This window comes from Calonectris borealis, chromosome 5, assembly GCF_964195595.1.
Source record: "Calonectris borealis chromosome 5, bCalBor7.hap1.2, whole genome shotgun sequence".
Lineage (NCBI taxonomy): Eukaryota > Metazoa > Chordata > Aves > Procellariiformes > Procellariidae > Calonectris > Calonectris borealis.
In genome coordinates this window covers 3,202,631-3,229,045 of record NC_134316.1, presented here as the reverse complement: position 1 = coordinate 3,229,045, position 26,415 = coordinate 3,202,631, and the positions used below count along the sequence as shown (strand labels likewise).

The window sequence follows — 26,415 nt, the reverse complement described above, 5'->3', positions numbered from 1 at the left end:
ATATAATGTATTTTCAAATTTAAATCCAGGAGTCCCCAACTAGAATTCTTTGCTCGAGTATAGAAGGACAAGTTTTGCACATTTGAACCTTTACCTTAGACAATGAAAAATATAGATAGAAGAATACGGAATATGTTAATAGAAACATGTTTTCAACCTGATCAAGACCAGGAATAACATCACTTGCACATTTTAGGGCCAACGTGCGCAGACACTGTGGATAAAAGGAACTGACTGTATATAATGTAGTACCATTCATATTTCTCTTTTGGACTGAATTCATTCAGACCCAAGAGTCACGAGGATTTACTTATGCCAGAACTGGTACTGATCTTTCAATGGAAAAAAAGCAACGTGTTTTTAGTCTGCCACCAGCTTGTTTTTGAAGTGACAGAACAGCTTTCTAAGGGAAAAAATGCACTGTACATAACCCACAACTATTAATAAATAAAAAATGCAGGGACTCAGGAACAAGAATTACACACTGGAAAAACAGAGCCGTAAATTATAGCCGTCACCCCACAGAGGAAGAGACTATAGAGAAGCACTCCTGGAACACATAGGAACCACACGTTTGTAGGACAGAGGAAGCAAACCGGCTCCACCAGCTCTTCCCCAACACGTGCTCCGTGATGGAGGCAGCTGAAAGCGGAGCAGCAGGCAGCCATGGGCGCCGGTCAGGCGCACCTATGCTTAGCGAAGGGGACAAACAGACGAGAGGGGAGAAGCACGCGGAGGAACCCCCTTCCCGCCCGCGCCCTTCTCCTCAGAGCAGCCACTCCCAAAGCCTGCCTCGCGCGCCGCCGCCGCCATTTAAAACGCCCGCCCCTGCGGGGCGCGCTGCCCCGACAGCCAATCAGCGCCCGCGCTGAGGTAAACAGCGCTCGGCTCCCGGCTCGCCGAGGGGCTGCACCGGCTGGGGGGGCGGTTGGGGGCGACGCGGGGCAAGGCAGGGCGGCGGGGGAGCCCCCTGCGCTCCGCTTCCCCCGCCCCGGCGCTCCTCAGTTCGGCTCCCCCCGTGCGGCGGCGCGCTGCCCCGCGGCTTCTCGCGCCCCCCCTCGGCTTCCCTCCCCCGCTCGTCCTCGCCCCCGGCGCCCTCCGGCCGCCTCCTCCCGCCTTACCACGTATCCCCCCCACACATAGAGAAAGTTCCCGTCCACCACGGCGCAGTGGCCGCTCCGCTCCTCGGCCACGCAGAACTGCTCCGCGGAGTCTGCCGCCATCTTAGGAGGAGGAGGAGGAAGCAGCAGCTCGCCTGCCTCAGTGTTCGCGTCCCGCCACCGCCTCCTCCGGGAGAGGCTGCGGCTCTCCGCCGGTCGCTCCCCTCAGGCGGACGGGAAGCGAGGAGGGTCCAAAGTGTGGGGCGTCACCCTCCCCTCAGCGCAGGGGCCATGGCGGGTTCTGCCGCCGCGGGCTCTCCTCAGCCCCGCCGCGGCCGCGTGCGGAGCCGGGGGTCGCGCCGCGGCGGGAGCCGCCGGGCAGGGGCTAAAGGCGGGCGCGGTGCCGTCCGGCGGTGCCCGCGGACCCCGGCTCCCTCGGCGCTGCAGCCGGAGCAAGCCACAGGCTGCCGGGTGCGGTCTGTGGCGGGGGCACGGAGGTGGCCGTGTGGATGCACTTTGCTGGATTTGCCCTTGAGCGGCTCGTGGAAGGAGCACAGACTCCTGCCGTGGGCCAGGACACAGGGAGCCAGAACAGCATCTGCCCAGTGAGGCACACTGAACGTTATGGTGTGAGATTTAAGGCCTAATAAACCATGCAGAAGCCTGCGAATAAAGAGCATGAGAGGAGGAAAAAAGCACCAAGAATAGGATAGCTAAACACAAATCCAGTGCAGGAATGGAAGGAAGCGGTGGGTCTCAACATGGGAGGTGGTTTAAGAGAACCGCAGCACAACTTGCTGTCTCTCTGAAGCTGAGAAGTTATGCTCCTGCCAGAAACAGCAGCTATGAAATAGTAGCTGATATTAACAATTAAAACACTTCTCATTATTTGAGGGATTTCCAATCCTTGATATCCACACCATTAGTCTTTCCTATATGTTGGCCTGTCCTTAAATAGCACGCTGGGAAAAGCAGTAGCCTCTTTCACTGCCCTTCCAGCTCTTAGACTGTTAGATCAACAACCCAGTGAGTTCCAGCTGAACTGTGGATCCAGCTGGAATTAATAGAATTCAAAACAGGTACAGCTCTTCAGAAAGAGGAGTAGAGTAGAGCTTGTGAGAAACAAGCACTTTAGCATCTTGTAAAAGGACACCAAAAAGTAATTGTAAAGATTTTCTTGTGAAAGTGGGACATATACTTCCCTTACTTCCCCTGTTGGATCTACGAGGGAAGACATTAATTATTCCTGTCAGTAACTGCTAATATTAAAATGAAGAAATGTAATGATGATGCATTGGGATGATGGTTAAAACACAGGAATTGGAAGAATTAAGAAAAACATGGGTAACAGGCAAACTCTGTATAGATCTATAGGTCATGTAGAGGTACAATGTGATGTGTCAGAAAGAAGCTTAAGAACAGCGCAAAGTCAGCAGCCCATGGCTTTGGCCAGTGGAGCAGTGACAGACATGAAAATGAGATATTTGTTGTGCTCGGTGTAACAAAACAATTCCGTCGATGCACCTTTGGCATGAGGTAGATGTGCTGTCTGATCATAGACCATTAGGCTGTCTCAGCTGGCTCTCTGTTCTCAAGCCGAGACGAAGAGCTGGGCATGGCTTCCAGAGCTCAAGACAGATGGCTCAGTGGAACAGAAGTCTACAGCTCATGCTGGAATACTTATATCTCTGGTGGGAGGCTCCAGGCAACCTAACAGAACCCCAAATACAGCAGGATGCTGCAGGAATATGCTTTATATTCCCAGTTTGGTCATATCTTAAAATAAAATTAGTTTCTTTTTAGATGAGGGGGACATTCGTTCTCCAGGTGTACCTTCCTTCTTCAGATGAGACATGAGCTGAATGTCAAAATCAGATTTTCTTTAAAGGATAATAAGTGGTAATCTTAGCAAATAGAAGAACTTACATAAGATTTGGGTTCATAATTTGCACTTAGCTGCATGCCTGAGACGAAAAATGGGTATTTCCTGCCAAAATAGCTGAGACCTGTCAGATGGTAGCTTTTTGTCTAAAGAGAGTAGATGAAACTTCACCCATGAGCTTGCTCCCAAATGAGGAGTGATTCTAAATTATGCAGTTGAGAATGGACTATAGAAAACAGGCTGACATTTTTATCCGCTTTATATCCCTGCAGTCCGTTGATCAAGGAACTTTCAGAGTTGCTTTGTGAGCCTTCTGTGGAATAAAGCTGTACTTTGAGAGACGGGGCTCAAGGTGTTTGAATGAAGTATCACTCATTTTTCTTCTGGAGAGAAGGCAGCAGTCCCTCAAGACTGGAACTGTATGAGGCACAGTATATTTATTTATCGTGCTTACCGGGACTCGGTATGTTGTAACAGGCTTCAACTGCTCAGGGCCAAAGGAAAAATCGTGTACAACAGTGGTTCCCTGGTTATATGTAAAAACAGCCATGGAGATCATCATGTGCTTGTTGGCCAAGACAGAACCAGCTGGAAGGGATCCTCATCTGACTGCTGGCACATGAGTAGCGATGAACTGAAAAACTAAGAGTTTACCATATACTAAACTCTCAGGCAACTGAGAGCTGTCCTAGGAAACTTGGCACCCGGGTAGGACAGTTACTGTCAGAGTGTAAGAGAATAAAAGAAAGGACCAGGGTCCCAGTGCACCCTTCCAGCTAGGAAAGAGTCCTACAAAGCAGTAGTTAAAGGAAAGGCAGAGTTATAACAAATATTACACAATGAAGCAACCAACTGCAGAACTACTGCAGACTGCCAACAGCCCCAGTCGAGGGCTGGTGAACCTTAGGAGAGACTGATGAACGAGTGAGAAGAAATGGAGAATGGGAGAGAAACATCCCATGCCATCTAACAGACTGGAGGCATCAACGGGTGAAAACAAGGCTCAGTCACAGCAGTACAAGCAAGATCGACTCATAGCCAGCCATATTTGATGGATGTTTTATGGCAGGTAAAACTGAAGCTGGAGAGAGTCCGGACCACTGGAGATGCAGTACAGCCTGCACCAGGGCCTGCAAGGAAAGAACAGGGGGCACAAGTATTGTGAGCTACGTTGCCTGTAAGGCAACAAAATAATACCGAGGGTAATTTGGGTAACTCCTGCCAGCTGCAGCAAGTGTGTTTGGAGTCCTTAGGGCCACCTTGCTTTTTTGTTGTGAAATTCACTAAAGAACAGCTGTGCCTCAACTCTGGTGCCGTTCCCGGGCTGGGCGACGCGGCAGCCAGCCCTTCTTCCAGGACGTCGGAAAACACGAGGCACCGACACCGCCCGTCCTGAGCCCGGGGACCCCTCCTGCCTCCCGCGGGCACACAGCCGGGCCGCGCTCCCGAGTGGGCCTACCTCAGGCCCACGGTCCTCCACGCGGAGGCCCGAGGGGCGCGGCGGGGCCGTCCCGGAGCCTCCGCCCGCCCCGGGGCAGGGCCAGGGCGGCTGGGGCGGTGCGGCGGTGTTTGGCGCCAACCGCCCGCCATGGAGCCGGAGCGGCTGCGGCGGCGGCTGGGCTCCGCGTTCCGGCTGCGCGGGCTCCTGCTGCGGGCGTGAGTAGCGCCGGGAGAGTGGCGGGGGGCGCGGAGGATCGGCCCGGCCGGGACAAGCTGCTCGGGCCGGGCCCTGGGCTGGGCTCGGCAGCGGCTCCCAGTCCGGTACCCGCTCCGCCCGGGGGGGGGGGTGTCTTCTCATGCCTCCCTCAAACCCGCGCCCCAGGGTCTCGCCTTGTGGGGTTTGGTCAGAGATAGGTCCGCACCCCCCGCACCCCTCCTCTTCCTCGCCCCCGCACTGAGGCCTTCGGAGCCTCTCCTCCGAAGCCCTGTTGTTTTGCCTGTCCTGCTGCTGTGGGCCTCTTCCATCCATCTCCATCCATGACCCGACCCCCTGCAGCGCCCACCGTTGGTTTAGGTAATGCCAAAAGCCGCCCTGGGTCTCCCCTTAGCACCCTCCCTGATGGTGGTGCTGGATGTTTTGTTGTTTTTTTTTGTCTGCCGCTGTCCCTGACAACTCTGGGATCTGTTTCCCAAGTTGCACTTGCCAGTTCTGTCTTCAGCATCTGTTACTAGAGGAAGAAATGGTATTTCCAAAGGTACACAATAACGTGTATTAGTTAGAGATTGCAAGGTCAAAGAAAAGTGGTTTCTGCTTGCAGTGGAAGGTGTTATGATTTATAAGAGTGCCTGGGGCTCTGTTGCTCGTACTTTTTCGTTCAAGATTGTGCGTTAATATTAGTTCCATTTTGTTTCTGGCATGGATGGGATGTGATTATTTTGAACAATGTCCTGGCAATTTCATTAGTGAGGAGTCCAAGTTCAGAGCTCCTGACTCCCACAGTTAAATGAACTGAGACATTTTGAAGGTCAGGCTGTTAACCAAAATGCCAGTTTTGATTGGCCGACAGATGACATTAATAAGAAAATTGTTATCTTTAACTGTGAGGGAAGAAGTGGATTTCTAATTCTCGTGTTATTTAGAATTAAAATGGTTCCAGTCTCAGAAAAACTGGAGTGGGTCCTGCAGAGGGCTGTTAAGGTGGTCATGGGCTGGAGGTCGTGGTGTGTAAGGGAAGCAGGAAGAGCTGGATTTGCTCAGCCTGCAGAAAAGAGGGTGAAGATGATCCAACTGCCTAACGGGGACTTAGCAAGAAGGAGCCAGTGCACAGAGAAGGAGTGAGAGGCAGCAAGCACAGATTGCAACAGAAGAAATCACAGTTGTCCAGTTCTAGTCTCATCAGTTCAAGAGAGACATTAAAAAAAATGGAGAGGGTCTAGCGGAGGACTGCCAGGTGGTTAGAGGGTTGGAGAACTTGACGTGGAAAAAATGCGAAGGATTTGGGTGTATTCAGCCTCAAGAAGGGAAGGCTCAGAAGGATCTAATCCCAGTCTTCCTAAAGGTGGTTATAGAGAAGACAGAGGTACTTTCTTCTCAAGGATGCACAGTGACAGGGCAAGAGGCAATGGGCACAAGCTTAAAGTAAAATCTTCACTGTAAGAACAATTAAACTTTGGAGTAGGTTGACTAGAGAAGTGGTGGAATCTCCCTCACTGGAAATACTCAAGACTTCGCTCAAGGATGGCATAATCTAAATCCCTGCTTTCAGTAGATGGTTGGACCAGATGGTCTCCAGAGGTCCCTTCTAATGTGGACTTTTCTATAATGCTATGAAAAAGTTTTTCACAAGGAGAGTAGTTAAGCACGAAGACAGGGCTGAGGGACATTGTGAGTTCTCCATCCTTGGAGATGTTCAGAATTTGACTAAACAGCACTGTGAGCAATGTGACTGGCCTGTGCTATTAGAACAGGAAGCTGGATGCGGAGACCTCAGAGGTCCTTTCTGGCGTGAGTCTTTCTATGATTGTATGAAGATGAGGTTCTCTGTACCTCTTTATCCTCAATGTTTTCAATCCTGATGATTTTTTTCTTTGACATAAACTAGTGCAGTATTATGCAGTACTAATTATTTCTACTTTTTTAATCACAAGCTGTGTAGTGATTATGTGCACATCTGCCAAAATGGGCATGGTTTGTATAGACTGTGTTGAATATTAATTCCTTTTTGAGCTGACTTTCTTCATTGGAATTAGGGATGCTCTAAAGTATCTTACTGAAGCTCTTCAGTCCATCAGTGAAGTAGAACTTGACGATGTAATTGAAAATGTCATTGATGTCGTTGAAAAACAGCCTTGTAAGTAAACAATTTCTTTTTCTTAAGCTTGCTAAGTTTATCTTGCGCTTATAATGTTATTTAGACAAAGACAGAGTTACTGGCAGCCAATGCACTAAGGTGTCATTCTAGTCTACCAGGTTGATCAAGATAAGTGTATTTGTTGACATTTTGTTTTGTTAAATACTGAAGTTTGTAATGTCAGCAAAAGATAGTATAATTTTGTCATTTAAAAAGTTGGCAGCCTGGTACCTCATGACTTTTCCAAGAGTAGTGAAATTTTTCAATGCCAGTTACTAAAAGCACCTAGCTGAGTTTGTATGGACATCTTTGCATCTGAAACTATCATTTTAAATATTAAAATAAACCAAAGAGTAATGAGAAATGAATTCACTTGTTATTCAGTAGTCCAGGTCCAGAAAAGGGTAGGGTTGTTGACAGCCATAATCTGAGGAGCCTAGCTGTGACTGCAGGAAGGAAACAGTTGCATTCCTTCAGTCAGAGATCACTGCCCTCGCATCCAGCTGGAGCGGGAGATGCAAGTGCACCGGTATAATGGTCCAGCGTATTAACCTAAACCAACTGTGGATGGAGTTTAACCGTCACCTGGATGTTCTCTGAAGCAGCAAGGCAGATGCTGATGTTCTGTTATGCCAACCTGATCTCGTGATAGTAACATTGGACAGAAGGTGCTGATGACACTTGGGGCACTGTAGCACTGGAGAAGCTGTACCTGCCTGGCGTGTGAAAGTACATCAAATTCCATAAATTACTAGGTCCAAAAGCAATCCAGAAAACTCCTGGAAAATCCCATAAAAACATGAGACACTCAAAATGCCGAGCTTTTCCCGGTAAAGTTCTCACGACCCGTTTGGTTCTGAGTGTGCCTGAAACTCCATCTTGGCGGGGGTATTTTGTCTGGGGACTACCTCCTGCTTAATTGGGACACTGTGTTCTGAGGTACACAGATCCAGCGTCCCTGCTCCTGAACACCATGAAAGGCATGGGGTAGTAGCTCAAAATACACCTGACACAGTCTGACAGCACAAACAATAGGAGTTGTAGCACCTTTAGTTAAAGAATGTGGCTGACGGAGGTGGCACTGATGCCTGACATATATGTGTGTTTACTGATCAGAGCTGATGAGAACTAGGAAAATTGGGCTCACTTCCAGCTTTTGGCCAAGGAGATTCAAACCCATATAAATGTGATCTAAAATAAATACTAGGTCTTAGATGAGTCCGGGAAACCTTCCCAGCCTATCCTATGTAAACTGAATTAAGTCAAGGGTGGGCACATGCTTGCTTTGTAGTTTTACTAGAGCACAGACTGCAGTAGTTATGGCTTTATATATTCTTACTCTAGCCATGGGATAACAGATCATAGCTGATCAAACAGGGAGTAAAAGCAGTTTGAAGAACTGGTCCTGATCTAGCATAAAGCCTGCTGGTACAAATTAACACATCCACATTTTTGAACAAATTTGAGTCTGTACAAGAAGCTCTAGGGCCAATGTAGTACATGCAGTCAGTGTACTCGCCAACACTGGTCTTTGTCCAGGGTGGAATTTTATGCTATAAATTCCCAATATTGTCCAGCTAATACCCATGAGTTGTTTGAGGTTAGGGGTAGACATGCAATTCAGACATGCTGGTCTCTCCTGTGATTCCTGCTGGCTCCATTAGTGCCCCTTTTGCTCTGCTATTCATCACTGTCCTACAGGAATTGTGATTTTAAGTCCTATGCCCTGAAAAGGGAACTCAAGGGCAGGGTTTCATGTACTGGTTTCTGTTCCAGGAGCCCAGGAGTTAGGCTTGGAAATGCTGACCAAGTCCTTTTGTGAATCTGCATTGATTGGTCTTCCCTTTAAATTCAGCAAAACATTAGCATTTAGAAATATTTTTTAATTTCAATTATCAGTTTAAATCCATGAAGACAATAATGTGCCTATCTCCAAAATTGTTTTAAACTGTTTGAATATGTATTTATGTCACCAATCTGTGTGATAATGTTCTGGAACAAAATTAACCTCCAGAATGTGAAAGCTCAGATCGAACACATTTGTAGTATATTTGGCAGCTTTGCATAAACTATAATTGTCTTGTTCTCCATGTTCAGCGAATTAATGGTGGGCACAGTATGTGTGTGGGTTATTTTTTCGCTAGAGACGTATCCTTCTGGTAAGAATATTAAGTGATCCATTTGTAAAGCGAAAACAGCGCGTGTCATTAGCTTACTGAAAATATGCTTTTGTGTATCTGTTTGTGTAATATATTCCTTTGAGAAGACCGAACCATTTTTTGTAAAATATCTGAGACCTGCTTACTTTCTTACTTACTGCTTTCCATAGGCTGCGGTTTTAATCCTTTGAGATCTTCTTTTCAGTGTCATCTAATATGATTGAACAATCCACAGTGGAAGCAGCCGTCCAAGAATGTAGCCAGGCATCAGATGAAACTGTGTACGGTGACATTATTTTTTTATTTGAGGTTTACAGGAGTTGGTATGCATCCCCTTATTTCTTCCTGGGAAATAAATGTCAGGCATTTTCTGCAGTGCTACACATGCAGTAATTGCTCTGTGCTTTTGTCTTCTTGGTACTGTCTTTGAAGGTTAGTAATGTTCCTTCTTAGAAAATTTGTTCTCATGGATAGGCCTCCAGGGGATTCTAAACACAATGCTGACATTCTGGAATTAAAATGCTATGGTTATGTGTTACATGTGATACAGGTTGAATATTAACCGATAAAATAAACCAATAGTTACAATGCAGAGAGAACTTGTTACTTCTGTTCATTTCTTTATTTCCTTTTCTCTAGTTCAAAATTATCTAAGGTTATTTTTGTGCCTTTCATAAGATACTTTTTTTCTGAAAGCACTTGGAAAAGTTTTTCTCCATGGTGCTTGTTTCTGCTTTTTTGTATAGCAGGGCTGTTTTTTGAAAACCGTGATTGATTTTCACTCTCTGATAACAAGGCGGAGAGCAGTTACTTGAGTTCCTGAGAACTGTATCTGTGATTGTGATGAATGTGTTTCCTTTAGTGTTTACGTTGTGTGTTGTCATCGTAATGCAAAGCATGAAAATAAATGGTTTGCTAGGCATGTCAATTAGATAGGGTGATCCCACAGTTTCTCATTATGAAGCAAATTTGTTTTATACTTTTCTCCTTGTCATTGGAACATTTATGATGCAGATGGTTTGAGTGTGACTTTGTGTCGCTTTATATACTTAATGTATTTTTTGCTCCAGAAGTGAAGAGAAATCTGTATGCATAGATTCTCAGTACAGAGTCCTGAAGGGAAAAGCTCTACAGATCACAGGGCCAGCCTGTACAACTCTCTTGAATTACGTTGCAGAAAGCTTGAAGGCAAAGTTTTGTAAGAAATGCACTCTGAAGCCTAAGACGTTGGTGTCCGATAGGCAGTGATGGTCGTCCTGTGCTTGTAAGCCTCGGTGAAGGTTCATGGGATAATTTTCCCTACTCTGATGATTTGATCCACTTACAGTAAGAGGGAAATGAGAGGCATCAGAGGAGAGAGCTGAACCAGTAAATATAATGGGATGTATCAACTCGATTAATAGTCTGAAGAGTTGTGCATGTCCATTGCTTAAACCTATTCAGATTAACCATGCCAAGACTGTTCTGTTGTCAAAAAAGATAGCAGAGGATGGTAGAGGAAGGAGATGTATCCCTCTCTCATTTCTAAATGAACTTCTGAAGAGTTTCCTTTTTTGAATTAGAAGATGCAGTGGTATCCAATAGGTAGAGTGATGTGGGAGAAGTGGTGATAGCGCAGGGTGATAGTGAACAAAATGAATACAATTTTATTCAACGTGTTTTGTTACTGTTTGTTTCATCCACTTGAGATAATGGAAATGTATTCTTATTTCAGAGAAAATGTTTTCAACATTATTGGAGCCTTTGATATTCCTCGTTATATTTATAATTCAGAAAGAAAGAAGTTTCTACCGTAAGTCTTGCATATTTTAAGCTTCAACCACTTCTTGTTTTAAGAAAAAAGCCTCTATTTCTATATGGTTAAAAGTCTGGTTTCTAGTCTTTTCCTCTTGGGTCTGCTCATCTCAAGCCTGAGTGAGTAAGTGAGACAATTTTGTTTCTTAGTTTCTAAAGAGCTAGTCAGACTCTATGGTAAATGCTGGCTCATAAATAAATGTACCATTGGGTTTTTCCTGGTCCAGTAGGATGAAACTGAAATGGGGACCTGTGTCTACTGTGTATTCTGTGCTGCCTGTGATGTTACTGGCTCTGAAACTTTGGTGTTTGTCAGATAGTAAAATGTTCAACCATGTTTATGCCGTCTAATGAATAAAAGAGACAGTAAGGCTAAGGACATACATCACTAAATGTAGTTGTGGTTTTTTTTTTTCACATTTGGCTGTTTAATTTTTTTTTTAATAAATTTGTTCTGTCTGTTGCATGTATTTATTTCGTAGACTGTAGCTTGTAACACCCTGAAGCCCTGGGGGATTTCTAAAGAGAGCTACAAAAGCTAAAAAAGAAAAATTAGGAGCAACTGGTGGTTCTGGAGGTTGGAGAAAGGAAGAAGTAATTGGAGGAATTGGTTGTAAATATTTTGCTAGCTAAAGAATTTACCTTTAACAGCAACCAGCCCAGCCTGCTGAGACAAAAAGAGGCCGTGCTTTTGAAAAGGGTGAAGTGGTGTTAGCTGAGGAACAGATAGTGGTGTTCATTGTGAGGGGTTGCAGCGACCTTCATGTAATGCGCAATTCATATTCTAGCCTTGGTTCATGATTCCACCAGTCCAGCAAAAGCAATCTGTGTTTGCAGTAGAAGTTTAATTCCAGTGACGCTTTCTACGTTTCCAGGCTATCGGAAGCAGAGAACTCCATGAAGACAATCTGCTAACCAAGACGAATAAAATACTCTTGTTCATGGCCACTTAAAAGACATAACTGCTTTTTTAAAAACTGATTTCTGCAGAGTCCCATTAAGGTGGAAAGATAAATCTCAAGGCCTGTGAGTTAGAGGGAAATTAAATGGATGTAGCCTTCAAAATGCAGAAACACAGGATCCCTAGCAGAAATCTTCCTCATTGAGTAAATAACTTATGCAGTAGTGTTATAGCTTTTGCAGCCTCTTACAACTTTTAGATTAATAAGTCATTTTTGTGTGTGGAATGTACCTTTTTAATCTTGATTGTTTTACACTTCTTGCAGTCTGTCAATGACCAACTTCCCTGTACCAAGTTTATTTGGAACTGCCAGAGATAAAGCGGAGTTATTTCGTGAACGCTACTCCATCTTACAACAGGTCAGAAAAAGTTTTGCTTTGTTTAACAAAATACACAAGCAAAATGCTGTTTTTTGTATTCTTATGTGTACAACAGTGCTTTGTGTTGAGGTGATTTTGTGAGGTACAGTTTAAATAAAATTTGAATAAGAACAGGATCTGTACTAAGGTTTAGCAGTCTTCTCAACTGTCACCGTACAACATGATAGATTCATGTGTTTCTGCATTTTAGCATCATGTCGTAAGAGGAGATTATGTATTTTTACGTGTGTCTTGCTCTTTTCCCTCCTGTAGTCTGGTCTGTGCTATGTTTGATTAGCACGTCATTGTATGTAGTGCTTGTTGAGATAATACAAACCCGAAGCTCTGGGAAGCTCTCGTTCAGGCTCTCCTTGAAGCATTGAAATTCGCTTCTGGCTTAGTTCATTTGTTCGTTTTCCAGTTTTCAAAATGCCCAGTGAAAGCCAGCCACCCCTTGTCATCTCTTGGTGGCACACGCACCCTGTGTTTGTTGTGAGCAACTTCAGAACAGGATTCCCCAGCATGACTTGCTCTGCACCACCGTGAGAGTAGCTGCAGGTACTGACAGCAGCTGTAGGTAGTGGCTCTGGACCAGGCTCTGCACGCTGCCAGAAAGAGTCAGTCCCTCAGCACTCGCTGTCTGATTATCCCTCAGAACAGGGTCACAACCCTGTTCTTTCCTTTCTTCTACTCACCCAGTAAGTTGGGATCCAGCCCCATGCCACCTGCCTGCTTACTCCGTGCTGCGCTCTGCCCTGCCTCTGTCGTGCAGCCCAGCGGGAGCGGTGATGGGACGGGGAGCGAGTTGCTGATCAGACGACTCGGTAGTTGTTTTTCAGGTGTCTGCACTAACTGCAGTGGGCTGATCCACAGCACAGATCCTGCCCGGTGCTGGCAGGAACTACGCAGACCTAACTGCCCGTGTGCAACCGTGGCTTGAAGCGTGAGCAAAGTGCCTGGACACAGGCAGACAGCGATCACAGCTTTTGGTCTGCGCTGCCCTGTGCGCAGCAGGGAGGCACCCAGCTGCCTGCGTGAGCTGCTCGTCCTTTGGACCTTGTGGTAGTTGCATGCACAGAGTCAGATACCCCAGAGCAGCAACAACTCTCTATCTACCAGGGGATTTGCTGCCAGTAGGAGTATGTGTACTGCAATTTGGGAACCTCTGCCCTGAAAGACCAGTTAACCATTAACTGAAGAAGCATTAGTTAATAAAAACAGTGATCAGGATTAGTGAAACCTGCTGGAATTGGCACACTCACGCAAAACAGCAGCAGGAGGCGTCCATAGGGTATATCCTGAAGCCTCCTTTTCTTAGACTGTATTGTGCTATTGCACCTCTTTGCCTGATGGTTTCACACAGACTCTGTGTTGTACAGGATTTGTGTTTGGTTGTCATAGGTACTCCTTTCCGACCTCCAGAAGTCGGAAGGTTCAGGTCACTATGTGGGTGAGGGCTGCTGATAGGAATTACTGCGTGTGTTACATGGGCTGGTAGCGATGGGTTTGTTCCAAGGGGAGGCTTTCAGACTGCATGAAAAACAGTGAAAGAAGTGAAAATTTCTACAATATATTTTCTTCATGCTTTCTGCAGTTTATCTGTTAGTGTAGCTTGCTCCAGTTATTAAAAAAAACAAAACATTGTTTACTTTTAATAGGCCCTTCCCTGAAGAGAGAACCTGCTCTTTTCCACATAGCTAGCATTTAATACAGTTTACCTTCCCTTGCTCTCTCACCCCTTCCTTCCAGGTAGTCAGAAATAACTTCTTTTAAAAGCGTTACAGATGCCTTGCTGTTACTTTTTGGGCTTAGTTTTATTGTCCAGTATTATTGATCATCTATTTCTTAGAAGCAAATTCTTGTCAAAAGAACTGATTATGCTCAACAAATTAAATGTTGTTGGATAAAATAGAGTACTTTTTAAAGTATTTTGTATAGTGCTTGTAATGAACTGGCATTTTGACAGTGCTCATTTGTTTTTCAACGGACTTACTTCAATTTTGGTTTCTGCAGAGGACTCATAGACATGAGTTGTTTACTCCTTCAGCAGTTGTTGCTCATCCTGATGACAGTAGGAGCAAATTCCAGGTAAAAAAATCTGGTTTTTTTCTTGTAAAGGGTACTGTACTTGTGTTACACTTTAATGCAGTAATAGTTCTCCAGTGACATTTTAGTTTCACATCCAATATGGGTAATCAATGGAAATGAGTTATTTTTGATTATTTTTAGCTTGTGTTTCAAAAATGCAGTTACTTGGCTCAGATCAGCATGATGACCAAGCCGCTCAAAAGCAGCTATGAAATGCAAGAGAGTCGTGGCTTCCTGAGGTGGAAGGGCATTAGCTGTTCAGCTTTTTACACTTTGCTTTCCTCTGCTTGGGGATATTTTTCCTGCTTCTTTCTTTCATAAGCACTAAATTCACAAACCCACAATTGACTAAGGTCATAACTTTAATCTGTTCTGTTTCCATCTCAGCTTTCTCACATGAAATGCTCTCGCTATATTATATAGTTATTACATATTTTTAAAAAAAGACGAACGTGTGTGTGTGTATCACTGGGTACCAAATAACAGCTTTTGCTTCGCTCGACTTTCCTGTTTCTCCCTGTTCAGAGCATTCCATCATGTAGAAGAAAGCAGCTGACCTTAGCTGAGTCGAACCTGCATCTCTGTCCAGGCTTTATAGGCATCTTTCTCCCTTGACTGCTTCCTATCCTCCCTGTCAGCAGCGGCAAATGCATTGCTTATGCTGGTGTTGTAGGAGGATTGTCTCTCTTAACTGCAGCTTGACAGACCAAAATAAGTTTGTCCAGAAACCACAGACAGCATGTGATGTCACTGCATTACTCTGGAGTGTTCTGTATCATCCATCTAAGGTTCTTCGATTAAAGTAATTAGTGTTACTGTATGGGTGCAGGCTGGCCCTGTGGTTCAGATTGGATTGTGCTGAAGATCCAATTGCTACAATTGACAGTCTTAAGCAAGAGCAGAAATTGCCACTTGTTCTTTTCAGTTTTAATCCACTTGTAAGCAAAATAATCACAATAAATATGTACTTGCTAAGCAGTTCTTTATGCTAGCAGCCATTATTGGAAGTCTTTTCCTAAACTGTGCTACATTTGACATTCAGAAATGTGTCCCTCATTTTTGTAATGAGCCTGAATTCTCTCGTAGCTCGTTTCATAGAATCATTAAGGTTGGAAAAGACCTCTAAGAACATCGTGTCCAACCGTCAACCCAACACCACCATGTCCACTAAACCATGTCCCTAAGTGCCTCATCTACACGTCTTTTAAATACTTCCAGGGTCGGTGACTCCACCACTTCCCTGGGCAGCCTGTTCCAAGGCCTGACCACTCTTTCAGTAAAGAAGTTTCTCCTAATGTCCAATCTAAACCTCCCTTGGCACAACTTGAGACCATTTCCTCTCGTCCTATCGCTGTTACTTGGGAGAAGAGACCGACCCCCACCTCGCTACAACCTCCTTTCAGGTAGTTGTAGAGCGCGATGAGGTCTCCCCTCAGCCTCCTCTTCTCCAGGCTGAACACCCCCAGTTCCCTCAGCCGCTCCTCATCAGACTTGTGCTCCAGGCCCTCCACCAGCTTCGTTGCCCTCCTCTGGACACGCTCCAGCACCTCCATGTCCTTCTTGGAGTGAGGGGCCCAGAACTGTATTTATGTAAACACGTGTATTTATGTAAACTGTGTATTTATGTAAACACGTGTGCTGTGTGGTGCTTTGTCTTGGTTGCATAAGAATAGATGTATGGAGAGTTTATTTAATTTTTATTTGATTTTTTGCCTTTGGTTACAGCTTAAAACAATAGAAACTCTATTGGGCAATACAACTAAAGTGGGAGAAGTGATTGTGCTTGGGATGATAACTCAGCTCAAGGAGGTAGGTTGCTTTTTATTGTGGAGTATCTAGGTCACCATTCATTCGGTGTTATAATGTATTAGAAAATGAGAAGATCTTGAAGATCTCACCACTTTATCTTGTCATAGAAGTCAGTGGCAGAACTCACATCAATGTCAGTGGTGCAAGATCCATTCCCTAAGAAGAGACTTTTCCACAAGCAGTTGATGCTAGTGTGTGAGGGAAAATGTCTTTCTCTTCTCACTACAGAATTTTGTAATGCTTTATGTCAGCAACCAGAACTAGTTACGTTTTCTAGGCATGCCCCTTCTTGAAATGCTGGAGCTTCCAATGACTGTTCGGACTTGCCATTGCATTGGACTGTGATTGTAGGGGAGGGGTGCACCAGCAATCCAAACTGCAGCAGCTCAAAGGGAAGGTGCTAAGATATACTTGCTGTAAACTACATGGTTTTCACTTCTGCCAGTGTGTTCTAAGCTTACAATATTAAAAACGGCTAAATTATTTCTAAATGCTGACTGATAGATGCTTCTGATTGAAGCATTTATGTGTTTGGGTATATTTTGCTTTATTAATTAATCCTGTTTTTTAGGGGAAATTTTTCTTGGAAGACCCTACAGGAGTTGTCCAGCTAGACCTTAGTAAAGCAATATCCTTTTTCTGTGATGTAAGAGTTGAAGAAATTTCCAATAGATCTGGAGAATTTCAGATTGAATAACAAATCAATACTGACCATTAAAAATTACGTATTGAGAATTGCAGCTCTGTCTTTTTCCTTCTTTTCAAATTACTTGGTTGCTGCAGCTCAGTGCCCTTTCACAGAGACTGTTAGGACAAGGTTAGCATTCCTCCTAGTGGAAGCAGAGCGTGTTCCTGCTTGCGGGCTGTTTATGAGCTTACCTGCTCAGCTCCAGGTGATTGCCTAGCTCTTAAGGTAGCTTGTGAACTTTCAGTAGTGTCCACATGTATTACACCAGCTGGAAAGCAAACTTTGGCTAAAGAACTAGTTTAAGAGTCCTGATCTAAGAAAAATATATTTCTTAACCTTTCTGCACCAGTTCCACAGTGGTTTATACACTGAATCATGCTTTGTTTTGGCAGAAGGTAAAGCATACTATTTTTCTTAACTTGTAATATGTTATTCTGTTAATGGCTGTTGCTGCAGTTACATGTCTGCCAGATGTGGCTGAACAAACAAGTCTCATGTTGATGAGGCTTGACCATAAGCTGAGTTTGTGACTGAGATTTTTGGCCATAAGCCTTGCCTCTTACCTCGTGGGCTCTGGAGGCAGAGAACAGAGCTCTGCAAAATTTGTGGTTTTCAGTGATGTTGGTGGGATGTGAGCATCTGTAGCAGCTTTGAGGAGCCTTAGTTAGCCTGGCTCCAACATGCTTGGAGGAGATATGACTAGATTAGGAAGACAGACTAGAATAACCAAACAGTATGATTTAACAATCTGAAAATGCTGCTTTCTGTTGGCAGAGCTTTGGTCCTTCAGAGGCTTTGGTGAGTCTTCTCATTAAGATGATGTGAGGGCTTGCAGTTTTGAAGCCTTGGACATGTTTTAGCAAATTTATGGTCATTTCTGTTCGTAGGATATTACTCTCTGCAGTATACATAATCCCAGTCTATTTTCTAATAATGTATTTTATGTTTAAAATTTGTAAAATAAACTAAATAGAGCAAGAATGATAGTGGAGACAAGTATCACCCTATTACTTCTGTTCCTCTAACAGGTGGGACAGTTCTTGAGAAAGGGTGCAGTTTGATGGAGAGTCTTCTGGGACAGGGCCAGCAAAAATGATTCCTGTTCCCCTATGTTCTTACTCAGTTGGGTTGAGAAGGTTGTTTATGTGGCTGTGCAGCAAATCCATTCAAAGAAGTGTCGGGGGTAAAAAAATAGTTGGTTTCTTGCTCAGCCTGTTTTTCAGCCACATAGTTCCCTGGTCTGGTTCACCACTAAACAGCGCAGGGACTGGTGCGATCAGAAGAGAGGGATTGATGAAGACTGGGACTAACTATGCAGTACAGCTGCCAACTGTCTGACTAATGTCTAGGACATGATGTTGTTAGAAAAACTAAAGGTTATGTTGTTGTTCAAAAATCTCTTAGGTTGGTATGAAGATGAAGTTTTTCATGTGAACGCTTTTGGATTTCCGCCTACTGAGCCTTCTGCTACCACTAGGTAAAAAACTGACTTTCAGCAGCCTCACTCCATATTTTGTTGTGGGTTTCTAAGTAAGTGCATTATTATTTTATTATTTCTGTGACATTAAAGTATTCTATTCTTCCCCCTCCCCAAATGCTTCAAAATAAATACAGTTTTAAGGAAGCAATTCTGGGACTTGCTTTAGTACTTGGACCAGTACTAAAGGCTGTAGTGTTAGCAGAAAAACCCTTCCAAAGGCTGTTGGGTTCTGCATATAATAACAATTGGGATCTAAGCCCTTCTCAATTGCTAAACTAGATAACTATTACATGAGAATAAGAAATTCCTTGTTGCTCAAGAAATGCATGGGGGAGAGAACCAAGGATAAATATTACCCTGAGATGATCTGTTAAATTATGGCAGGGCAGTGCCCCTGCTTTATATCCAGGTGACTGCCATTTCTCTTCCTTGGCTTCTCCATGAAGTACTAGATGATTATTGATACCATCTGAGCTACCTATCATAATAACAATAATTAAAATGGCTTAAGTGAGTCATAATCAAAACTACTAACTATTTGGGAAGAAAACAGAACTAACTTGAATATTTTAATGATGTAGAGCCTTCTATGGGAATGTAAACTTCTTTGGAGGGCCTTCTTCAGCTTCAGTAAAGGCTTCTGCAAAACTAAAGCAGCTGGAGGATGAAAATGAAGATGCCATGTTTGTATTTCTTTCTGATGTATGGCTGGACCAAGCAGAAGTACTGGAAAAGCTTCACACTATGTTTTCGGGTAGGTGAGAACTGCTTTGACTCTCAGCCTTGTTTTAGAGAATTTTTGCCATTTTCCTTAGTCCTTAGCAGCATTGATGGGTGGAGCTGACAAGTGCAGCAAGGCAGTCTGATGGCTAGCTAGTCCTTGGTCCCCGGCTGTGTCCCCTCTGTGGCATGGGCTGGGAAGTCTGACCCCATTGTGAGCTAATTCAGGGAATACCCCAGCAGAAAGCTAATTGCCTTTGTTGGAGAATTAGTTTTATGCTGGTTTAGCTTTGTGAACTCTTCATCGTGTGGTCGCTCACGTGAGCATCCCTGCTGGATGATCCAGCGTACAACTGACAGCAAGACTGTTCTTTCTAGGATCTGCTAAGTCTTAGGCCAGCTTTATTGTCCAACTGTGATTTAAGTGTGCTCTTTTGTGAAATAGTGGTTTGTGTGCCTTTTTTTCGAAAGTATACTTTTAAACGAAAAAGGCAGGCAATGATTTTCAAGAATCCTGTTATTACTGTATTGTGCATTTTTTATGAACTTCCATTTTGAGAAAGCGAGAATAAGCCCAACTGTTGCATTGTTTTTGTAGGATACCACTGAACCCAAGCCAGTGAAGTCTCACTCTAATTTTAGTGACAGCTATTTGCATTTCATTGTTGCCATTATATTTCTTTTGGATCCTTCTCTAACAGTTTTAAAAATTGGATTGTATTATATTTTTGCAAGCTGATACTTCCATTTCATAAATCACTTACTACTAATATTGTTTTGGACAGTAGCCATTTTATGTGCTGTGACAAGAATGTTTCCCTTGCTCATGAAAGTGCTTCCTAGGCTTAGTTTAAAGAAAACTTCTCACTTCATTGGAGATCAGCAGTCCCTCGAATGCTTTCTGGTTCTACCAATGAAAAAAATGTCAGTTACTCTTAAAATATGAACTGTTTCTTCCACGCATCATTACATTAGTAATGTTGACAACATTTGGATAGCAAGCATCTGCGAGATCTGTGAATTGCTTCTTTGTATTCCAGAGCAGTTTTGGAACAGCTTGTCCTGTCTGTCTTAGGTTAGAATGGAAGTGTGAGAGGGTGGCTGCTTTAAAAATAAGCAACATAAAATTAAGGGTGGGAAACTGCTACTCACTTAAACAAAATGGGACACAAATTACCACGCTCATCCAGAATTTACGAAACCAGTTCGCTATCTTGATCAAAGTTCACAAGATCCTTGAAGCAAACTGAACTTGACCTAAGATTGCATATGCTGAAGTAATAAAGGGACTTCGGTCAGTGAGGTTAATGTACTGAACTCAACTGGCAAAGATGCATACATTGCATTTACTATTTTGAGACTTTTTTTTAATAGGCAAGTAATAAAGCTTCGTAATTATAAGCTAAAAATAATAGCTGAGTGGAATAGTGAGGAAAAAACATTAACGAGCCATTTCTCTGGTATAAACAATTCTGTCCTATTTACCAACTGGAATGAAAAATAGTGAAGTAAATCCAAGTTTGGTACTGCATGTTAGGAAAATTGAGAGTAAGCTGGAGCGTGAGATGAATGCCTGAGTAGATGTTTTTATTTTTCTTTTAGGGATGGGAATAGGGTTTCTTTTTTCACTCTTCGCTATAAAGCATGTGTTTCTGGGTGATTAGTGAGATTGTGAGGATTCATCAGATTCTTAAAATGCTCAGGCAGTTCCAGTCACTGTTGCTTTATAATGCCAAAGAGCGAATTAAATGTTGGTAGAGCCCTAGAACTGGAATGATGCATGGAGGTTAATAGTAATCCATTGCTACCTACTCGCTATTTTTCTCTTTAAGGAAAGAGTGCATTTTTAAATTGCATTATTTATTATAATTGTACTTTGTGTAATTATATGACTGAGTCAGGAGTTAGTTGGATACACACAAACAATATTGTTGGAACTGGGCCTATAAATAACAGAGGGCTCCCTTGAAGTGACATTTGTACATTGCCATCATCCTTTTTAAGCTAACGAAAGCCTGTATCAAGAAAATAGTTCAGGTGTATTAACAGCAGCAGAGCTTGAAGTGCTGTTTCGGTTTCTGTCTTTCATGGAATGGACTGGAGGCTGAATGATGACAGCTACTGAAGTGAATAGATGTTATACTGACAGATACTCTGTTTTCCCAGGTTATTCCTCTGCACCGCCAACCTGCTTTTTCTTTTGTGGAAATTTTTCATCTGCACCGTATGGAAAAAGTCAAATTCAGTCACTGAAAGGTGGGAAAGTCTTTGTATACAGTCAGACATGTACATTAAATTAAAATAATGATGGCAAAACAAATTAAGAGAGCAGAAAAAGAAACCCTTATTTTCTAAGTGACACATTTTTTAATGTACTGAAGTATAGGGGTGATTCATATAATGTGTGTTTATTGTCTAACCAGGTGTTGTGTCATAGGTGTGTTTTTTTTTTTTTCCTTCTAGGTTCTTTGAAGGCTCTTGCAGATATTATATGTGAATATCCCAGCATTCATGAAAGGTACACAGCAAAGTGCTATGCAAAGGGAAATTTGTTTATTTTGTTAAACCTTTGCTTTAATTACTTTAAGAAACTAACAGATACCATGTTTTCTCATTATTGTGAGCCAACTGTGATCAGATAGCAAGCTGGTCTTATAACAGGCCTGTAAGTTTGTTTTGGGAGTGGTGTAAGGTTTTGATTTTATCTAAAATAGCTATTGAGTGAGCAAAGGTGAAACTGCCTTTCCCTGGAACATTTTCCACATGGATTAAACATGGCCCATGATTCCCCAGAAGTGCTGTTTGGGTGAGCCCTTTTTTCCCTGGAATTCCCTTGAAATCGGCAGGGTTCTGCCTGAGCAGTGCTGCTTTATAAACTGATGTTGAAGTCTTGATTCTGCTACGAGCACCTACAGGCTTTCTCTAGCAGCCCCGGAAAACGTAATCTGAAGCACTGACTGCTGCCTACGTGGAGGCATCTCATTTCTGTCTTTTCCATTCTTGCGTACACGGTTCTCCACAGCTGTTAGTTTGAGAACTAACCAAAGCAACGCAATCCTGCAAAGGAATCTTTTATTTATCCCTTCTTGTGTCCCTGCTCTGTGGGAGTTCCATTCCTGGCCTGGAGAACTAAATCGCTTTTAGAATATACAAAGGGAAGTAAAATAGGGAGACAGCCAGGCTTATCCTTTCTGGCTTCTGATCTTTGAATTCGTAACAGTAGCCCCTAAGTAGAGCTAGTTCCCCCAAAAGCAGGAAAGGCTACAGCCTGCAGCTCTTGAGCTCTGTGTGAGATGTAAGCAAGCGTATCTTCTGTTGCGATCCTCCATCCTGTGACCTGGTGGGGCTTTCGTGGTGTGCCGCTGCTGGATTATCTGGTGTCCCTGTATGAGAACTTGGAGTCCATTGCCACCGAGTCCTGAGCCAGGCTGCCCAACCTGGTCTGTCTCCCTTCTCCAACTTCGTCCCCCTTGCACAGTGAACAGTTTTTAAAGTTTCTTCCACTTCAGTGAGGAGTGGATATGTATCATATGCCTTAGCTATGATTTATGTGGTTCATTAGGCCAGGGAGAGCTGTCATCTCTGCCTCAGAATAGGTTATTTGCATGCATCTGTGGAGTAATGGCAGTATATAACCAATGTTTAGATACTCCTTGGATCATTCTGTATAAAAGTGATACGTTGAACTTTTTACAGTAGTCGATTTGTGTTTGTTCCTGGCCCTGAAGACCCTGGTCCTGGTTCTATTTTACCAAGGTCAGTTTGCTTCACTTTTTCAAATTTTGGAATTTTGATTTAAATAGTTAGAGAAGGTAAGAGTCTTGGTTGGTACATCTGTTGCTATTTATTTTAGACCTCCGCTGGCTGAAAATATTACTGAGGAATTCAGACAGCTGGTGCCGTTTTCAGTTTTCACCACAAATCCTTGCAGGTAACAGTGTAACTTACTGCTGTTTTTCACGTGTTTTCTTTTTTTAGCTGAATGACTAATTTATGTGCAGATGTAATTTTCAAAAATTACAGATTTTGGAAAAATTTGTCTTACATTTTTCAAATTGTTAGAATTTCTCACTTGCATTAATTGTAACTAGTTTTAAATACATTAATACATAAATCAGTGATGAAAGGAACTAGTGCTAAAAGTTTGATAGCGAGTATCAAAAGCATCATGTTTTTTCTGAATCTGTAGAGAACGAAGGGAAGATGGGAAAGTATTATTTTAATTGAAATGTGCTTTTTCATTTTGCTGTATTAGAGGGAGATCAACTTTACAATGCATCTCCCTATCTTTTAGTTTCATCTCAATTTATTTAATTTCATTAATGTTTTCCATTTAGGATTCAATATTGCACCCAAGAAATAATTATCTTTCGTGAAGATTTGGTAAACAAAATGTGCAGAAACTGCGTCCGCTTCCCTAGCAGCAACATGGATATTCCCAACCATGTGAGTGAGTTGTGTTCAGCACTTCTTGCTAAGATCTCCTTGACTTCTTTTTTAATCGGCACATCTGCATTTAGGGTACTCTGATCTGCATTCTCACGACACGTTGCAAGAGTAACCAAGAGGGATTGTAAGAACGCTCTATTTAGTATTATTACCTTCATTTCCATCTTGACAGTAAAATAACTGAAACCATGGTACTGATTGATGGCATTCAGTCGTTCTGACTGTCCCACTGCAGGTGCCCTTGAACACAGAACTGTGTAGCAGCTGACTCTTGGTGTACATGCACCAGCAATGAATGTCGTACCAAGAAACATTGATTCCTAAAGGCAAAGTTTAATACATATTACCTTTTTTTTAAGATTTGATCAATTAACCAGTGACATTTGCAGTAAGGCAGCATGTCACTTTTCCGAAAGGTCATCTGCTGCTTCTGCCTTCTCACTTGAAGTCTTAATCCTGCTTTTGGTACGTCACCACAGCACTCCGGGTTACGATTCTGGTTAATGAATGCACAGCGGGAGTTGATGGGACTTACTGATATAATTGAATGAGAATGATCCAGGCAGTACTGGCTCATTGCAGTGATGGATGGAGTCTGTTTCTATTTATTTTATAGGGGTGGGTTTGTTTGTTTGTTTGACTTAGAAACTTCTTTTAGCTCTTTCTTCCTTCGCTCCATCACGACAGTGCTCAGTTTCTCTGCGAACATAGGGAAGCCATTATGGACACTGATGCACCTTGTTTTTGGCACGCGCATTTGCATACATGTATGGGTACGCTGCAAGCCATCACTTCCCTGTACTCATACACGGCTTTCTCATGCTTGGAAGGGAAGGAATCGGGAAGAAAATGTAGAATTATATATTGCAACACTTTCTGCAGATAAGAGTATTGGGTTGCTTTTGCATACTTCTTTTTCTCTGCCTTTTTTGCCTGTCATTAGTCTTTTAATTCAGCCATCAGTGTAAAAAGATGAATGAGAGAGGGAAATTAGATTGAATTAATAGTGTACGGTATTAGTTGAATAACTGGGCCTATGGTTGGTACATCATTTTCTTTCAACAGCAGACCCTTTCACCAAGTTGCTGTAGTGATTTTGGCCCTTTGGGAAAAATGGAGCCTAATGGCAGCTACACGATTGATTAGAGATAATAAAAGCTTTCAAGGAGCTTGAGGAGAGAGTTTCAGGAACCAAAATACACTGGCTGGAATTTGCCAGATAAAAAAGCAAATGAAAGGGGGCAGCTGGTGCCTGGAGCAGGGCAACTCCCAGAACAGCCAAAGGAATGGAAATCATTTGGGAGTCAAATGATCTCCTCAGTTCAGGGAAACAACTGTGTTTAAGTGTGGGTCTTGCGGTTAACCGGTACTGCGAGGAAAGCCCTGAAGAAAAAAAAAAAAACCCACAAAATGAAAATTATGGCAGTGTTGGTACTTCCTGGGTTGGAGGAACAGGTAAGTAGATTCTGCAGTTTGTTGGAGAGTCTGATTGATGAAATAGTTTTGAGATCTTCAAATATTGGCTGATAAGTTTCAGAAAAAAATTGTGTATTAAAAAGAATCACAATGCAGCAAAAAAAAAAAAAGCAGCTGACTGTTGTAGGGGAGTTGCTGCTTTGCTCTAGAAATCACTAATAATCAGAGAGAGTGAGATACACAAAAAACATTTCCAGGTTCAAAACTTCTTTATTAACAGGACGTTAGCACCTGCAGGAGAGAGTTCGACTTGTAGAAAATGGCTCAAACTAACTATTTATGTTTATCTTGCAGTTTGTAAAGACTATATTATCACAAGGACATCTGACGCCACTTCCGCTGTACGTTAGCCCTGTGTACTGGGCCTATGACTACTCCCTGAGGGTATATCCTGTGCCAGATATGCTCGTCATTGCAGATAAATACGACCCATTCACTGTCACCAACGCTGACTGTCTTTGTATAAATCCTGTAAGATTTCCTTATGCTTTTCCAAAATAAGAAGGGGGTGCAGTCATATCCACGTGTGTCTTGTACTATTTGTACAGTATTTTACTTACACAAGTGTGGTATATACGTTTTTCTTAACAGGGTTCATTTCCAAGAAGTGGATTTTCATTCAAGGTATTCTACCCCTCCAACAAGACAGTTGAAGACAGGTAAATATATTCAGCTTCTCATTTAAAAGGAAGTATCTTCTTATTTGCTGTCTTTCTAGTTATCAGGAGGAACACAGAAAATTGATTGTATAAACAGAGTGAATGTTCTAGCAGTTTAACGTAGGCTTATGCTTCATACTTAGGCAGTGTAAGAAATCCAAATGCCTAGAACCAAAATAATAAATTTAGAAATTACAAATAACAATGAGAAGCATGATCCAAAAGTAAAAGGAAAGCTAGATAGACTGTACTATATGATTTTCAATAATTGAGACCCCATTGGGAAACAGATTCATTGCTGGAGATGATGCGTGTTACATAGGTTAATTACACTTAGGAACAATTCTTGGTTCATTTTGTGATTATCATCAAGCCCAGAAGCCACTTTCATGCTTTGATTTCATGTATTTTAAATCTGTACTTATTCATTCCAACTGTGGTCTTCCAATGACTGGAAAAAAGGCCAGCTGCAATGCCAAAAAGTATCAAAAAGTATCAAAGGGCTTACAACTGTGATGAAAATTCGCCTGTTTGAAATAATGATGGTAGAACCCAATGGGAAAAGTGCAAACTTACCTCGTCTGATTCGGTTTTATGCCTTGTTGCCGTGTTTTTCTCAAACGGGGGTGTATAACACCCCCCACCCTCCCAAGGGAATTTCTAATGCATCGACCCCTGTAACCTTTACTTGAATGTACAAAATATCATACCATGAGATGCTTTAGGTCTTTAAATAGTTTAAAACATTATCAAGTCTTTCATAAATCAAGAAATAGAATAATATGTTATTTACTGTGAAGTACTTTTTAAACTAAACATTGTTTTTGTTTGGTATTTTCAGCAAGCTTCAGGGGCTCTGAATTTCTGTGAGACTGCAAAAAGGGAGTGAGCCTTTGCGAAGCCAGCTGTAGCGCTCATTTGGGATGGATTGATTTTTATGATATATTACAGACTGTAATAAATGTCAAAGCCAAAAATGGTGTATTTTGTACACAAGCTT

General features: G+C 42.8%; 2 protein-coding genes across 2 annotated transcripts in view; one reads left to right on the top strand and one right to left on the bottom strand.

The window, feature by feature from the left end:
- KLHDC1 (kelch domain containing 1) overlaps positions 1–1,296 on the bottom strand; it is a 31,014-nt gene extending 29,718 nt beyond the window's left edge. Inside the window, exon 1 of the mRNA XM_075150724.1 lies at positions 1,122–1,296. Within this exon, the coding sequence (XP_075006825.1) occupies positions 1,122–1,223 (102 nt within the window). The 5' untranslated portion in view covers positions 1,224–1,296. The remainder of the gene's footprint in view (positions 1–1,121) is intronic.
- A 3,264-nt stretch (positions 1,297–4,560) lies between these two features.
- POLE2 (DNA polymerase epsilon 2, accessory subunit) lies at positions 4,561–26,392 on the top strand. Its single transcript, XM_075150691.1, has 19 exons — positions 4,561–4,638; positions 6,673–6,773; positions 9,138–9,213; positions 10,647–10,724; positions 11,953–12,046; positions 14,060–14,134; positions 15,860–15,943; positions 16,515–16,571; positions 16,978–17,026; positions 18,036–18,108; positions 18,693–18,865; positions 20,998–21,087; positions 21,295–21,349; positions 22,528–22,587; positions 22,685–22,762; positions 23,169–23,277; positions 25,051–25,227; positions 25,348–25,415; positions 26,257–26,392. Exons 1-19 carry the CDS (start codon positions 4,571–4,573, stop codon positions 26,273–26,275), a joined length of 1,584 nt encoding a protein of 527 aa, XP_075006792.1. The 5' UTR covers positions 4,561–4,570; the 3' UTR covers positions 26,276–26,392.
- The last annotated feature ends 23 nt before the right edge of the window (positions 26,393–26,415 follow it).